We start from the raw sequence: 16,293 nt of genomic DNA, 5'->3' as shown, positions 1-16,293 counted from the left end.
GCGCGGGGGAGAAGTTCTTCCCCGGCCCCGCTCATTCATCGCGGCCGAGGAGTAGGCGATGATTAACTCGAGTGGTACATGTATCGCGCTCGGGAGCGCTCGGCTGGCTGGGGCAGGGGGCGGTTGGAATAGGGTCAAAAGGCAGACGGAGTGAGGGAGTCGTGCACAGGCTGAGCGCTCGGGGGTTCGGGTGGGCGTGTGAGTACACCTGTGTGCGCGCACCTATGTGTGCCCGCGGTGCTGTGCCCGCGGGAGTCGATCGGCCAGGAAAGGCGCCAGGAGTACTTTATTCCTGCCACGGATTGCCTGATCAAAAGAGAAGAATAACTGAATGCTAGACCTTGTATTTGAAGTGTTACACTGGCCGCTTGCACGGCGTTTTTTTGTGAAGCTAAGAAAAAAAAAAAAATCCTAACTGCGGCTGAAACGAGTTTCATAGGTGAGACAACAATCAAAGGGTAAAGGGCTTTAATCTCTAGTATGAGCAATTACACAGTTCAGTAAACTCAGACTTAATTCAGAATGCTTTTCCCTCCTTGTACTGGCGCAAAGCTTAGCCATCAGTTATCAATCAGGTGTGAAAACAGCACGGTTATAGGCAGCTTTATCAGGCAGCATCTTGGAATAAAATTGGCTTTAACCTTCAGGGAAGCCAAGCCACTGCTGTGTGAAAATGCAACTGCGGGCATATCTTGATTAAATTAAAAACATAATAATTCAGGACAAGTGGACAGCCAGCCACTTGGTTACCTGTCATTGATAATTTTAAGTAATGGCTTTACTTTTTTAACTAAATGAAAGAACTGAAAGCATTTATTGTCTGTCTGGGGCCATTGGGATAACGGAATCACTCAGTGACCTCTGACCATAGTGACTACTTTTTTTCATGTCAGCTGTTGTGCTTTAATTAATTTGTTGTTGTGGGGTTTGGGGTTTTTTTCAAATAAAATATTAAAATAGAAGATTAGTTTGTCAGGACTTTACTGCCACCTTACAGGGCTTTTCAAGGACGTGGGAGAAACTAACCATTAAAATGGAATTTAAAAACGGCCCTTAATTGCTGCCTTTGGAAATGCAGGAGTCGGGTGGACAAGAGTAATTCTGCACACCTCCGGAGGGGGATGGATTTCACCAGTAGGTGCCAGTGCAATTATGAGAAACGTGTCTCTTGGGATGCCTGGGAGGGAAGTGTTCATAAAGCTTGAGGGGGATGACTCAGAACTACAGAAATCCAGGGACGGGTTCCTCAGTAAAAATAGTTGTGTGTATGCTTAAAGTAGTGCTACAAAGCTCTTCTGACTGACCCATGACTGCTGGAAGCTTTTCAGACTGCGGTTCAGGCATACCTTGTACCTTTATTGCTGTTTTTTTCCCTGCAAATTGTAGACATATATCTGACTAGAGGTGCATACCTCAAAGCAAAGTAAACTTAGTAGGACACAGGCTTCTTGCAGTCCCATTAGCAGTAGTCCACAGATCCTAGGATTGCAGCAACCACAGGCTGAAAACTTTCTCGGTAACTTGTGAGCAATGCATTGCACTCAAAACCCATGAAAATTCTGTTCATGATCACAGGGAATTAAGTTAAAACTAAAACCAGCAGAAAATGCAGAGCACAGCATTGCTCAAGGAGTGTTACATCGTCGTCGTCATTGTTGTTGTTGGCCCATGGATGATAGAGTATGTGATTGCTGCTCTATATGCTTTCAGTTTGTGAAACTCATTAACAATGTAAATTTAGCTTTGCCTTGCAGTGTATCTTGATACAAGTTTCAAGCTGGGCTGTAGCCTTGGGCTTTAGCATGGTCACAGTTTAATTCATAAAGTTTGGTCCTTGGAATATAAAATGGGGAAGCTGTATCAGCTAGAGCATCTCCATAACTGAAACAAGGCAGATAAAAAGTCAAGCCAGGCTTCTCCTGTAATGGTAGGGTGAGAAACACGAGAGTAGAGGCAGTGCCCTTAAGGAGTCATGTCCCACTAGTGGGAATGAGTGGAGCAAAGCCATCAAATGTCATAGGGACCATGTGTGAATGCCATTCCAGAATCCCAATCTCTTCCCCAACAGCATTTACCAGAGATAGCCAGCAGCTGGCCTTTCTACCACTCTGCTATAGGCAGTCTGCTGTCCCTAACATCATGTCATTTTTTGCCCTAGACAGTGGTTCTTTTTTTGTAGCCAGGGTCTCTTCTGACAGCTGGAAATTACTATGGCATAGGCAGGGTCAACATTCTGTAACAGAAGAGAAGCAGAATTAAGTGGTGCCACTCATTGTCAGTGATCCCAAAAATGCTAAACTTCTCTTGGCCAAACAGTATCATAGTGACTCAGAGGAAAAAGAAGATACGCAAATCCAGGCTAATGCAAAGAAATAAACGAGGCCTTCACTGTCAAAGTAGGTGGGTGTCTAAGGCTGCAGTATCCAGTGTTTTCTCAGCTCTCTCCTCAGAAGTTATATTTATAAACTTTCTTTTATTTGATTTGTTTCAGATGATTGTATTTTGCAAGCTTTCAGGTGGTTTATGATGCCAGAAAAATGTGAGAAGGGACACATTATACTGAAAAGAAAAAAAACAAACACTTGGTACCCTGCATTTTACACATAATATTTTTTCCTCCTTTAGGTAATTTTAAGTAGAATAAAACATCTTTTAAAGCAGGTTTTGTTTTGGTTTTTTAAATATTAAACTAACTTCAAGTTTTGTCAACTGAGAGAAAAGTGTTTCTGGCAGGAATAAGGGTCTGGGATACATGATACTAATTTTCCTCTGAAACTGAGTCCATTGCACCATCAGTTACAAAAATATCCGAGGGTCACTAACTTTTAGATGAGCAAAACTAGATAAGAATGCTCCTTTTTGTGCATTCCAAAATACAGTGAGATTAATAGAATTATCAGATGCTTATCTACAACCAATAAATGTCAACCCCCACTCCATTTGACTGAAGAGATTAATAGTTGAGAAGAATAGTCAAGTATGACCAGTGGGTTTTGCTGCCTTAATTTGGGGTGCCAGCTTGTGTTGATTTAAAGAAACCTGCTTTTCAGAGAGTGTTCTTCCTTCTGAAAAATGAGTGCTATGATGAAATCTCAGATTTGGCCCCCCAAAACTGTAGGCCATTGATAGTGCAAGTTGATTTGGAAGGTTTGGTCCCACACTGTGCAGTGTACAGAAGTCTTCACAGCTGCATTGCCCTGAGCAAACCTTCAAGGTTTAGTCACATGTAAAATTCATGTTGTGAATTGACAAAGACCATGTTTAAGGTTCATTGTTTCGAGTGCTGCTTAGGATGGGTATTGGAGCAATAAGAGCCTCTAACAAACACACCGGAAAAGTCATCCTATCCAAATGGTCTGAGGAATGCTTCTCGTCTTGGAGTGCAGAAGTAGTTAACGGAAAGATCAAAGCTGCAGAGTTTGCTGGAAACATGAAAACCCAATGGTGTGAGACCCCCATAAAAGGGTTAAAAACAATGATGTAAATCATGTGTGTTGGTTAAAATGCTGTGAAAGCACAGACAGAACCTGGAGGTATAATAAATAATGTTTGAATACCTGAGAGCCTTGTGGCCTCTCTGTCATTAATCAGAAACCACAGACTGAGGGATTGGCTGGCAAAACATTAATCATTAAGCAATTAATTCCAGCCATGAAAACAAGACTTGGTGATTTCCTGAGTAGGTGGGATTGAAGGAGGCAATGCATGGTTTTGCTTTTTTACCATGAAATAAAGAAGTACTGAGGATGTCATACATTCATCATTCAGATGAGGTAGAAAATCTCCTTTATTATCCAGTTCTTCCCTTCCTTTTTGTTTATATGAAACAAGAAGAGGGAAGATCACCATGGGTTTTCCTAGGAAGCAGTAATGAACCTCTTGAGCTTAAACATTTCTAGACATGTGACACTAACAAAAAGGGGCTCTATTTCTTGTGTTTTATATGTTCTTCCAGTTTTCCATAAAAGCATGCTAGAAATACCTCAGCAGCATCACCAGCCCTAACAGTTGTCTTGTGAAACTCAGGACATCTGTCTTTTTTCTCTTTTCCTTGCATCACAGTTTCTGATTACTTACTGATTACCTTAGGATCTTGGCTTTCTTTGCTTTTTAGTATTTATAGCTATGGAGAAACCTAAAAATGCAAATATTAAAAGCTGAATAATCTGTACAAAAGGCAAGTGGAGTGATTGCGATTTTCTGCAAGTCCTTTAATTTTGCAGATACTTTCATTAGTTCAAGGGACCTAGATGTTTCTTTTTTTCCCCATATTTGAGGTTAGAAATGCTGCTAGAACTGCCACACATGAATAATCTTAATCGTGTTTTTCTTACCATTACTGAGTAGAAACCCATCCTTTCAAGAGCTTTGAGCACAGCTTTACAACCAACTTTAAGAGACCACCTTTCTGTAAAGTACTGCAGGAGGGATGGTGAGGCGTGATATAATTAGAAACTGCCTAAATAGTGACTAGGCTTTAGATAATTTGCCAAGTGCTATGTGAGAAGTTTGTGACAGAAACCAACTGTGGTTCTTTGGCTGGTACCTTACGCCTGGCCATCTGCCTTGCCAAGCTGACGGCATAAATACTGGGGGAGCAACTGCGGGAGCTGTTACCTCAGATCAGCCTGGTCAGTGATTGCAGTAGGCAACAGATCTTGTTTTTGGCTTCTGAAGGATTATTCGCAAGATTGAGACACCATTTATTTTAAATACAGTAATTTTCACAGCAGTATTCAAATGCTACCTTCTTCTTGCATAAGATGTGGGGAAATATCTAGCCACACGACATGCAAGGAAAACTTGCAGCAAAGTAGATGTCACAATTCATGCAGTGTAGCCTTTCAGCTGTGAAGATGTCATCAAAGCCAAGTGGGTATGCTGCCTTTAGTTTGTGTAGCAATAAGATACCTCTACATACAGCGGTTTCCTTTCATCAGGCAGCATCTTAGAGTTCATGCAGGCAATCAGTCCATGACATTTATCTCCTCCTCTGCTCAGAGGCTGTGTATGGCAAAGTGCAGTGCATGTAAGAATATGTTAATTAGTTAAAAGATTGCTGTCCTCTTTAGAGATAGAGTTCCTGTCATAGGTGTAATAAAAAACCCAGAGGTTAAAATAAGTATCTTGAGTGTGAAGAGTTTTGAGGACATGTTCAGCTGGGCAGAAGACAATATATACTGAGAAACAAAATATTTTGTCCTTGTGCATTATGTCAGTTTCATTACAGAGAGCCAATTGTAACAGTCACTAGCTAAGCTGAACACTTCATGAGAGCAGAATGTGGCTGGCACAGGTGGCCTAAGTTCATGCATTGCTGCTGAGATTCTAACTGTGATTATTCTTAATTTCCTCCTTCTTCCCTCGACCTGTGATTTAGTCTCGTTTGAGAAGACAGGATGTCGGCTTGAAAAGCCACCTGGATCAGCTAGACCAGCGAATAAGTGAACTGAAATTGGATGTCAGTAAGACCTCCAGTGAATACTTGGATAGTGACAGCCGGCCCAGCTCAGGTAATGTGCACTTGGCTGTTTATTCTCAGGGGTGTGCTGCTAGGAGAACTGAACAGTGTCAACTGCTAAGCAAAACTCTCAGTGTTGTTTGGTCAGAAACAGTGCCCCATGGCTGAGGTGGAGAGTAGTCCTCTGGCACAGGGCATGCTCACAGAGCTGGTAGGAATTTTTCTGCAAAGTTGATTTTGTTGGAAAGTGCTCATTCACTTAAACAGTACTTTTTTCTGGATTTTTTTTTCCAATTTTAAAAATGAACCTTGTAGCCACATATGGAAGGAGGAGGAGATGTTTATTAATTAATTATGTTGTCCAGCATAGAGTGTCTGTTGGCAAAGTGGCTAGAGTACTTAATACAAGTGAAGGAGACCAACATCCACATCAATGCTCTGCTTGAATCCAGGAAGGGTTCTGAACCTCACTAGTGCTTTGAAGATCACTACTACTGCAGTACTGTGGCCAAATGAATGTTTGATCACTTATATAGAGACAAAACAGCTCTATTAAAAGACACTGAGAAAAAACACCTCAAGGGTTTGCTAAGTAAAGCTCTCAGAGACAGAAAGATACTGGGTATCAGGTTTCTGGTCTGATTCACAGAGAGGGCTGTACTGCAGACTTTTATTGCTAGGGTGTCTGTTAAAACCGGTTTTTGTTATCTAGTCTGAGACAATGAGAGTAGTTCTTTTTAAAGAGAATTTTGAACACCCTCGAGTCTTCAGTGAGACAGGGAAAGATTTTATTTTTTTTTATATGCAGCATACAAATTTGCAGACTGGTATGTAGAGTGGGTATAAAAAGTGCAAGTTTCTGTTGTGTGTTCAGGAGTTGTGCTTAGGTACATACAGTTCAAAAGAAACAGCTTCATTTTCTGTTACAGAGAAGAAGAATAAAAATTCCTATCTTGAATTTAGACAGGGCCTTTTTTAATAGTTCCATATTTAATTGGCAAGGATCTGAAGACCTGAAGGGAGAAGATAGCCTCCATTCTCTGCCCTTAGACATTCCAGCTATCATATACTTGGCAGCTCTGATCACAAGCCAGTTTTGCTCTATTTTCCCATCCAAACTGTGCTTGTATGCACCTAGCACAAGTTACAACAGTGTAAGAAGGCCCTATTTTACACCAGTTGCATAATAGTCCCCAAAGACATTCTCCAGTGAAGAACTGGGTGTGATGGTGCTGCACTTCACCCCGTCCCACACTCAGAACTAAGCATGCGTGTGCATGCCAAGCTGGCTCAGGGCCTAAGTAAATATGCAGAAGCCCAATAAAAGGTGGTTGAATGAGAATATACCTCTGCTAATGTTACCCAAATAAATGATCATAAATTCAGGCTTGTGGCACATGGCAAATGAAGATTTATTTTATCCTCTGCATTTTTATTCTACAGGGCATCTTTAGTTACTGTAAATATGAAATACCATCCTATTTATTTTAACTCTGCAGGCTTCTATGACCTGAGCGACGGTGGTTCTTGCTCACTCTCCAATTCTTGTACCTCTGTGTACAGTGAGTCCATCTCCTCCTCCCACACCAGTCTCTTACCCGGCTCTCAACACACTAAAGCAAGGCTCAGTGTGTTTGATTACCGACCCAAGTCTGCAGATGAAACTACAGTGCACACCACCAGCTTCCAACAGCAGGAACCCTATGTCAGCGATGGATGTCGGATTACAGCTAGCACAGATGTTTCCGGGACTCCTGCCAGGGCCAGACCAAGGCCAGTTTCCACAGGTAATTGATGGCAGAACTGGATACTTCGTTCAAGAGAAGGGCAGAGTCCTGGTTATAACTTTTAGGACCTAGTATGTCAATGTGTAATCAATATATAGCACTCATTTTCAATACACAAAGTGATAATTGATCAAAACCACAGAGCCAAACTGTTTACTGTCCAACTTTCTCATGACTCCATACTCAGATACTTTTAAACAATAACAAATCCAGGATGAAACAATAACAAGTATGCAGATGAAACAATAACAATTACCTATGTATTTAGAAATGGAAAAATAGTAGATTAACCATGAATTTGCATCATACTTTAGACAAAATTGACAAGCCCATTAATATTTCAAATATCTTGTTTACCCATCTGTGAAGTGACATTGTATTACTTCTTATTATGGGTTCTTCCATGGCCTCAAATCAATCTTGCTTTAGTGCAATTCATGTGGTGATCCAACCAGATGTGTGACACTTCCATTATTGAAACAAGGAAACCATAGGGAACATAATTTCAAGTACTGTGTCATTTTGGAATCATTCCCACAGCTACTTGACCTGATCTAACTCACCTCTGGCTTGCTTGGAACAGAAAGAAAGACCACCTATTCTATACCTATGTGTGCAGAAACACCTGAAGAGATGGTGGTAAATTATAGCATAAAAGCAAAGTCCTTTCAAGGCATATCAGAGGCTGGGGATGAAACTGAGCTCAACAATCCATGGCTTCCATGTTCAGATTACAGACTTTTTGCTTTATCAGAAACTTTCCTGCCTTGCAACATTTTGCTGACACCCTAGGGGCTTTTTGTTTTTTTGCATATGGAGATAGACTAGCAAAAAAAGGGACAGCTGATACTGAGTAGGGGTGTGGAAGAGAGGCTACAGGCTTACTTCAGCCCTCTTTCCTTTTTCCTTCTTCCTGGCTACAACCTCTTCCTTCCTTCAGTGTGAGAAAGGCTGAACAGTGTGAGGGGAGTAGTAGTGGTTGTAGTCTTGAAGAAACAGTTCTTACAATGTTGACCACATTGCAGGAAGTAATGCAAGATGTTACTTCAGAAAAGCATCATTTGGAGAGGGGAAGAAATTTCTCTTTTCCTATCCTTAGCTTGTCCCCACAGGTAACTGCAGGTACAAACCAGTTAACTTTTCAGTGGCATGCAGAAAGCTTTCTAAGACACCACAAGCACAGCATTGTTTTGACACCTACCTGGTTTGTTTGCTCAAGAGAGCACCATTACACATTGCCAACAATTTCCTAAAGACTTTTAATTATGAAATTAAATTGTTTGAGAAATCATCATCCTAACCTTTGCTGTAGGAGGTCTGTAAGTGCCTTAGGTAGGACACTGCAGACAACCCCAAATTTTGGAGTCTTTCAAAAGCTTCCTATCACAGGACAGAAATAGTCACTGTTTGTAAATTATGTGGTTGAATTTGATGGTTGGGCTTCATGGTAGCATGAAGGACCCAGGAAATTTGTTAGCTGAGGATTTGTTTGCACTAAAGAGCATTGTACAGAGAATTCCAACCTAATTGGTTCCAGTATTCTTGGTCCCAGAGGTAACACAACACCCTAGTGCCATTGGATGGCATGTCTGGTTACAATAGCCATTCTTCACAGAAGAACACAGCCTCTCCTCTCTGTGCACAGGAGATGCTTCTGAGAGGAAGGTGCAGCAGTCAAGAGTAACTTACAGCAACCTTGAAAGTACTCCAGAATTGAAGAGATCTGAACTGGTGGCCATAAATGCCATCTTCAGGGACTGTGCTTCCTATCTGTCCTGAGTAGCTACCTTTATATTTTTTCCTCTGTCAAAGCAAAGGTTCTTTAGTTCATTCTTCTACGGCCCTAAAAACCCGCACATAGAATTATGGTATTCCTGATTTTCTGTCTTCTAATAGAACCTCAGAATATTTCTTTCTGGAATTAAATACTCTAAGAAGTTACTTAGTTGAGAAGGGTATGAGACTAGTAATATTGTTATCAAATAAAATTGGAGATCCGGTTAGGAGGTTTCATTGGATTTGGGGTTAATGAAAAGTAGAATCACGTCACTCTCTCATCTGTGAGACACATGAATCTTAATAGCTCTCTTGTGTGCATTGAGTGCTTCTATGCACTAATGCCTCAATAACACAAAATGCAAAAGAACAAAAAACTACAGCTTCCAGCATTTAAAAGGTTAGGAAACACTAGAGTCTCCTTAAATCCTATGGGAAAAAATAAAGCCTGTATTTGTTGTCTTGGATAATTTTGCATGACATTCAGCTTCAGGCTTTCTGGTTGTTGTATTCACATTTTATCTAATTAGTTAGGTTCTTGTTAGTCTTGTTAGTTTTTATATGTGCACAGGTTTACTTTCATCCCAGTAGCACAGTTTAAATTTCCTGCAAAGGCAAGAGTTTTATTATTGGCATTTAAAGGCATCCTAATCTCCATTATGCTCAGGTGAATAAAAGCCTTCATGCCAGTAATTCAGTGACCTTGGAAGACTGCAATTATTTTCTTTATTCATGCTACTGATTTTAGGAAAAGCCAGCACACCCATCTGAAATTGCACTTCTAGCATGAGCCAGTTTGAATGTAATTGTCTGTGATTTAATTAGGTTGTTTATTTTCATCCACCATGTAGGTGACTTGGAAAGACTCATTCCAGCAGATGCTAGATTTCAGAAAGAGACAGATCCCAAATCTATGTTTCCTCTGTGCCATGACAGAGATATGCACTTGCTCAGCGTGGACCCCAAATTCCAGAATGACTTGGTCTCCAAGAATGGCATTGACGTATATCCTTACCCAAGTCCCCTTCATGCCGTGGCTTTACAAAGTCCCCTTTTCTCCCTGGTGGGGACATCCCCAGAAGCAGATTTCCAGGCTCCTCCCAGCAAACCTATGCCTAGTGTGACAGGTCCCAGCTTGATTAGGACTAGGCCAACCACTGAGGCCAAGCCAGGGGGTTACATCAATAAATTACTGCAGCTGACAAGATGCAAAGGGAACAATCGGGCTGATGCCAGTGAGTGGGTTTCAACAAAGAGCCAGCCAGCCGCAATGCACCAGAGACTCATTATAACCCCCGGTGCTGGTGGAGTGAAAATTAACAGCAGCAGTAGCCAGCTGGAAAAACAAGTGAGTTCTCTAGAAAGTAACAAAGCTGAAGGGAAGCTGTTGAGAGAGGTGCCAGAGGGGGAATGTGCCAAGCAGCAGGAGACCATGCGCTGTGTGAATGAAGAACAGCCATCCACTCAGTCTGACACAGAGCCATCAGCTGTGAATAGTTGTTATCCTGCCAAATCAGCAGCAAGGGGCTCTCCTCTGACAGAAGGAACTGATAGCAGTGTGGAGCACAGTTCGTCCTACTCGCAGCTGTGCCAGGAAGACTCCAGCCCAGACAGCTGGAATGCTAAAGCTGTCCCATCCAGAAAGTTGCCTCTTAAAAGGTGTAGCAATGCCAAATTGCCTAACATTGGGGGTCATGAGCGAGTGGCACGGTCTGAGTTTGTTCATGCTCAGTTCGTCCCTGCAGAATCCCACCAAGTCCGGGTAAAGTTTGCCAGCTCCAAAACAAAGGCAGTGAAGATAAAGAGGAGGAACAGTGAAAAGGTACTACGACCTGGGAAGCAAGCCTTTTGTATGGAGAAGGTAAGAGGGTCCCATGGAGCCACCAGGCTGCCTGCTGAGTGGAATCAGCCCCAAAGACCACAAGAAGGGAAGAGCCTTGTGCGGAGACCTTCATATTCTGGTGATGTGACTGGCAGGTCATGCTCAGAGTCTAGTCTGTTCCCTGTGCAGGTCAGACTCCCCACTATGCTTTCCAGGCCAGAGCTCTACGGAGCCTCTGCCAATGCACTGTATTCACTTGAAGCACCTTGCGTAGACACAGCCAACAAGAAGAAGCAGCGCAAGTGGCAGTCCACAGTGGAGATCTCTGCCAAGGCCCACATGGCCGGCCTGTCTCAAAGCTTTGGCCTGGGAGCACCAAGGCAGCCAGGAAGGAGAGCCGGTGTCCCACACAGTGTCAGTACAAGGACTCGCTCAAAGAGTCAGCGCCACGGAGATTATGCTAAAAGCGAGTCAGACCACTCCGAGTACTCTGCAGAGTGTGCTTCCCTCTTTCACTCCACCATCGCAGAGACCAGCGAAGGAGAGGTCAGCGACTTCACAACGAACCGTTTTGCGGACAGTGAGTCCAGTGAAAGTGACTCAGATGGCAGCAGTAACAGTAGCAGCTTTGCCCTGGACTATGATGAGGGGGATGAAAGTGAGCTGATTTGGCCTGAAGGTTCAGTCAGACAATCAGGGGCTGTCCAGGCCTCTTCCAAGCCTCTTCCCCCAGTGCCCAAAATCTGTCGCATCAAAGCTTCAAAGGCACTGAAGAAGAAGATAAGGAGATTCCAACCTGCCTCTCTGAAGGTCATGACTATGGTTTAATGGAGAACAAGCATGTGTTTCTCACAGTGAGACATCCTGTTGGTTCTCATTTGCAAACCAAGAGAACCCATGTGCAGAGAAGAGGACTTGCTTAAAGGAACTGTGAATAACCCCTGAATCTACACAAGGAATCTTGTTAATGGCCTGGACATAAATGTCACTGTATGTAATTTCCTCTTCTGCCATTTATTCCTGTAAATATGAATAGCTCTGTTTATTATGTGATGCCTTTTTTTACTATCCAGAAGGGTCACCATGGTGAAAATTAAAACAACCTCTGCTGTAAGATTTTACAGGCAGACTCTTGGTGCTTTGAGCTCTCATAATGCACTCACAGAATCAGTCCCAGACACAAAGGCTTTCTAAGAAGAAAGTGTACTTCCCTCTTGTGAGGAATTCTTTGCAGTCTGAAGTCTGCATTAACCATCTAGCTGTCACTGTGGTCATATGGAAAAGCTCTCTGTTCTACATAGTTTTACTTTCTTTTAGATCAACCATCCCATACCTTCTCGCAAACATCAAGAGGATGTCTGGCTTCCATAAAAACAGTATATTTAATCAAGGCAAGTGTACTTGTGAATGAAACAAGACTTCATTTTGTTTGCTTTTTTCAAAACTAAGAGTATAGGGTTGTTTTTTTCAAACCTCCCCTCTTTATGATGTTCCATGTTATTGTTCACCTGTTGAATGGATGGAAGAACATGAGGGCTCCGTGCCATAGCGTGTGAATAGCTGGGCCTGAGATTATAGCTTTACCCCTGAAATTGCAAACTCAATAAATACTATTTAATGTACTTCTGAAAATTGTCCTTGTGTGACTTTGATGTCTAAAGAAAATTATTCTGATCTCTAATGTCACATCAGGAATGCAGAAGAGCATTTTTCTGTGAAACCGATCTGTTTCCATGATCACTGTGCAGAGGGGCTCTTTTATATTTTCAGAGGATCACTATAGCTCAGTCAGAACCAGGGCCTGTTCAGCCTCTGTCTCAGGAAACCTGCTTCAGCATCTGCTTCTAAATGAGAGAATTTGAAAACAGTATTTTTCTTGAGAACAGAGTAGCATTTAAGTGACTCACTTAAACTGATGCAATTTTATCACAAGACACTCTTAATTTAAAACATATATTTATGCATACATAATGTGTTTTGAATGCATTTGGGGACACTGATGTGAAGTTTTGTATCAGTGTCTAAACTTGAAGAAGTCAATTTTTTTGTGTTCAGACAAGAAGTCCTAATTCTTTCCTCTGAGCAACAGCAATCTGGAAGCTGAGCTGAAGTTCACCCTGTATTTACAAAAGAGCAGGTATTATCCTCCTACCCTGTTTCAGTACCCAATCTGAATACATTCCTGGCCTAGAAGATGTAGGCATTACATCATTCAGCTGCCTGTAGTGGGTCTGAAACAAAAGGCAAGTGCTTTGCAGAAACTGGGTAAAAGAGTGCTTGTTTACTCCAAGGATTCATTGGCAAACAGAAGTACTGAAAAACTAAACTTTTAGCCAATGCCTTCTATTGTTTGGAAGCTACACTGTGTTTTTAAACCACTCTATTTTCAAATAATTTTTGGAAAATGAGGAGAAAAGTAGAAGTTATGTTAAGTCACTTAATTCAAGTGTTCTAGCTAGTACGTAACATCATCCTTACTGTAACTAGGAAAGTATTATATTTTAGTCAGTGGAACATGTTTAAACATTCTTTCATCGTTCCAAGAGTATTGGACATAATCGCTGCAGTAGGATTAATGGGAGAATTTCACAGGCCTGGTGGTGGTTTCTTGTTCAGCATGTCTAGCAACAGAACAAACAAAATAGTGATTTATGCTTTGTTGACTTTTACACCACAAAAGGATTCTTTTTCCCATTTGCACAAAAGGTTTCATTTGGGGGAGCATGTCAAAAGTTACATATGATCCTTTAATCCATGGATTTTCTGTGTTGGGGTGGGGTTTATTGGTTAGATAGGAATTTGGAGGGTGTTTTCTCATGAGTGAGGAAATTGTTCCTAAGTAGAAAACTGCTCTGGGTAGGAGTGTTCTGAAACCTGGTAAAAACCAGCACCCAGTAGCTCTCTGCCTTTTTATCAGAGTAAGCTCAAACAATAAGTTTGTGGTCCCACAACTCAGTAAATCCTGCTTTAGGGCTGTTAATACTCCGTCAGAAATGTTGCCAGACACATGATGAAAGTGCTGATCCAGAATGAACCCACGCTGCCAATTCAAATAAAGAAAAATGATGACTTAATTTTGTACTGACAGGTTTTATGCCAGATGAGGTATCACTGCCTCTGCGACTCACACATTCTGCCAGGTCAGATGTCTGTCCTCCCAGAACCAGCATAAAGCCAGCATAAAGTTGGCACAAACATCATCCTGTGCCTTGGCTGATTTGTCAGAAATATGATTATGTGCCCATACTTGATCCAAGGGAAACCTGTGGTGCTGGAGACCCCCAGCAATGCAGAGAACCTGCTGTTAGGTGTTGAGGCATTACCATGTGCAGTGATGCTACTGAACTGTGACTTTCTGGCAAGGGCAGAACAGGTGGTGCCAATTCTCCATGCTCCAGGACATTGGATCCCTAGCACCACCCTTTGGAAACACCACTCTCCTCTGCTGGAGCAGAAACTGCACTGGGACCAGAGCTCTGGAGGGAAGACTTAGGACAGTACAAAGTAGGGCAGGAGACTTGGGTGGCAGATAGTCTAGGTATACTGGCACCAAAAATATGATAGTGGTTCAGTATCCTGTAGTACATTTTGTTGGCATGTACACTTGAGAATTTTGATAACCACTGGGTATGAGTGTGACACCTCTGTCCATTGGAGACTGGGCTAGCTCTGCTGACAGCACCCCAGAATATCTGCCACCTAAGCAAACAGATCTGAAACGTAATTAAAATCAACAAATATCAAGAAATACTCTGATGCACTATTTTTTGTGTATGTACTAAACATAATAAAAACATCTTTCACCTCCATATGAAGCCTCATCTTGAAAATAAGGGATGCCCAGCTTTACTCATATTCATGGCCATACAAAATAGAAATATTCACTGTCTCGTTTTCCCTTGCAGAAAGAATCCATAAAATGTTTACCTTGCAGCATCTTGTACTATAAAGGTCCAAGAGAATGCAAAAAATGTCAGTTGGTGATTCAATTAGAAGTCTAGCACCAAACCTGATACACTTTGAGAGTGAGAAGCTTAGCACCTTCACTGTGACTTGATTAACAAGCGCCTAGATCTGAAGACTCCTTCAGAGCAGCTTTATGCAGCATCTCTGTTGCAGGAGCTAACATCTGTCATCATCACTCCAAGCTCTAGTGAATAAAAATCACCCACTGCTGAAATCTGTGTGCCAGATCAGCAGTTTCCTTCTGTCAAAGGCAGACATTTACACTTCAGTGTAGGAGCAAATTGCTCCTAAACCACAAAGGAAAGAAAATAAAAGAAAAAAAGAGAGAATAGAAAGTGAATTAAGGAAGCTTTAAGAGCAATTTGCAGAATAGATCATAATTACGATTTTTAAAACTCCATTAATCCTTTTATTGCTCAAACAATTATGGAACTGGATAATTACCAGCTTTCTTGGCCTTGACACAATCTTAGATTTTCAAGTCCACATCCATTATTCAAACCATGGGATAGAGTCAGAGAACTGGTGTTTAGTTGGAGACACCATCCTTTAGACCAGATCTTCATTTGAAGTGACTTCTGGCCAGGCAGGGCACTGATCAAAAGAAAGGCAGTTATCAGATGATAAGTCTCAAAACCAGCTACAGATGATTATCATGCTGGTGAACTTGAGCTCAGTGGACATTTTAAGGCTGTGTTGGAGTCTGTTTTGTGTTTGCTTCCCCATCCTGGTCTGAATCTCTGAAGGGGTGAGAGCTGAAGGTAAGAGTTGCTCCAGGAGCTGCTGAAAGGCAGGTGAGAGTGGCAACTCTTTGGGGGGGGAGTTGCTGCCAGCAGGACCAGGCAGGCTGAGCATGGCACTGTAGGGCTCTGGTGGTTCCGACCCCACCAGCCTTTGCTAGCTTCTTTACAGTCCTGCTCAAATGGTAACCCAACCCCACCACTGCTCACGTGGAAGTGCTGGGGTTCAGATGCTGCACTTGAAATACAGGCCACTTGAACCCAAAGGCATGGGCCGATCACTCCTGGGCTACAAGGTCGGGGAGTGTCCAAGCTCAGCATCCTTCCAGACTACCAAGTGCAAAATGCTCTGTTATACAGGTTGCTCAAAAGGACTGTGCAGCAAAATAAGGGACCTGTGACCATTGTTGTTGACAGAGAAAAAGACAACAGCATTCTAGGGAAGGACTGCCTTATAACTGCTATTGTGAAACAATAGCAGTGACTTTCATTTTCCAACCCCTTTTGAGCCCTCCTCAACCCTCCTGAGGCTGAAGGGATCACTCCAGCTGTGCTCAGTGCAAGAGAGTAGCTCAGCTTTTAACTTTAGCAGCCCCTGTGCTCTCCACATCACAGCAAACCCTTTGGCTTCTGCACAGAACTACAGTACCTATTGCTCCCTAAACCATGAACTCAGTCCTCCTCACTGAACATGCTCCTCAGGAAGCTGCCCTAAGATGAGAAGCTAGAATGACCATGTGA

General features: G+C 42.3%; 1 protein-coding gene across 1 annotated transcript; it reads left to right on the top strand.

Moving 5' to 3' along the window:
- Positions 1–5,380: 5,380 nt before the first annotated feature.
- DACT2 (dishevelled-binding antagonist of beta-catenin 2) lies at positions 5,381–11,674 on the top strand (the record flags this gene model as incomplete). The annotated part of the gene is made up of 3 exons (XM_009083911.1): positions 5,381–5,513; positions 6,961–7,248; positions 9,876–11,674. Coding segments are annotated over 3 exons (2,220 nt in total), but the record flags the coding sequence as incomplete, so codon positions are not given.
- Positions 11,675–16,293: the final 4,619 nt, after the last annotated feature.

This window comes from Acanthisitta chloris, unplaced genomic scaffold, assembly GCF_000695815.1.
Source record: "Acanthisitta chloris isolate BGI_N310 unplaced genomic scaffold, ASM69581v1 scaffold9351, whole genome shotgun sequence".
Lineage (NCBI taxonomy): Eukaryota > Metazoa > Chordata > Aves > Passeriformes > Acanthisittidae > Acanthisitta > Acanthisitta chloris.
Note: the sequence above shows the minus strand (reverse complement) of the source record. Positions and strands in the feature narration are given on the sequence as shown.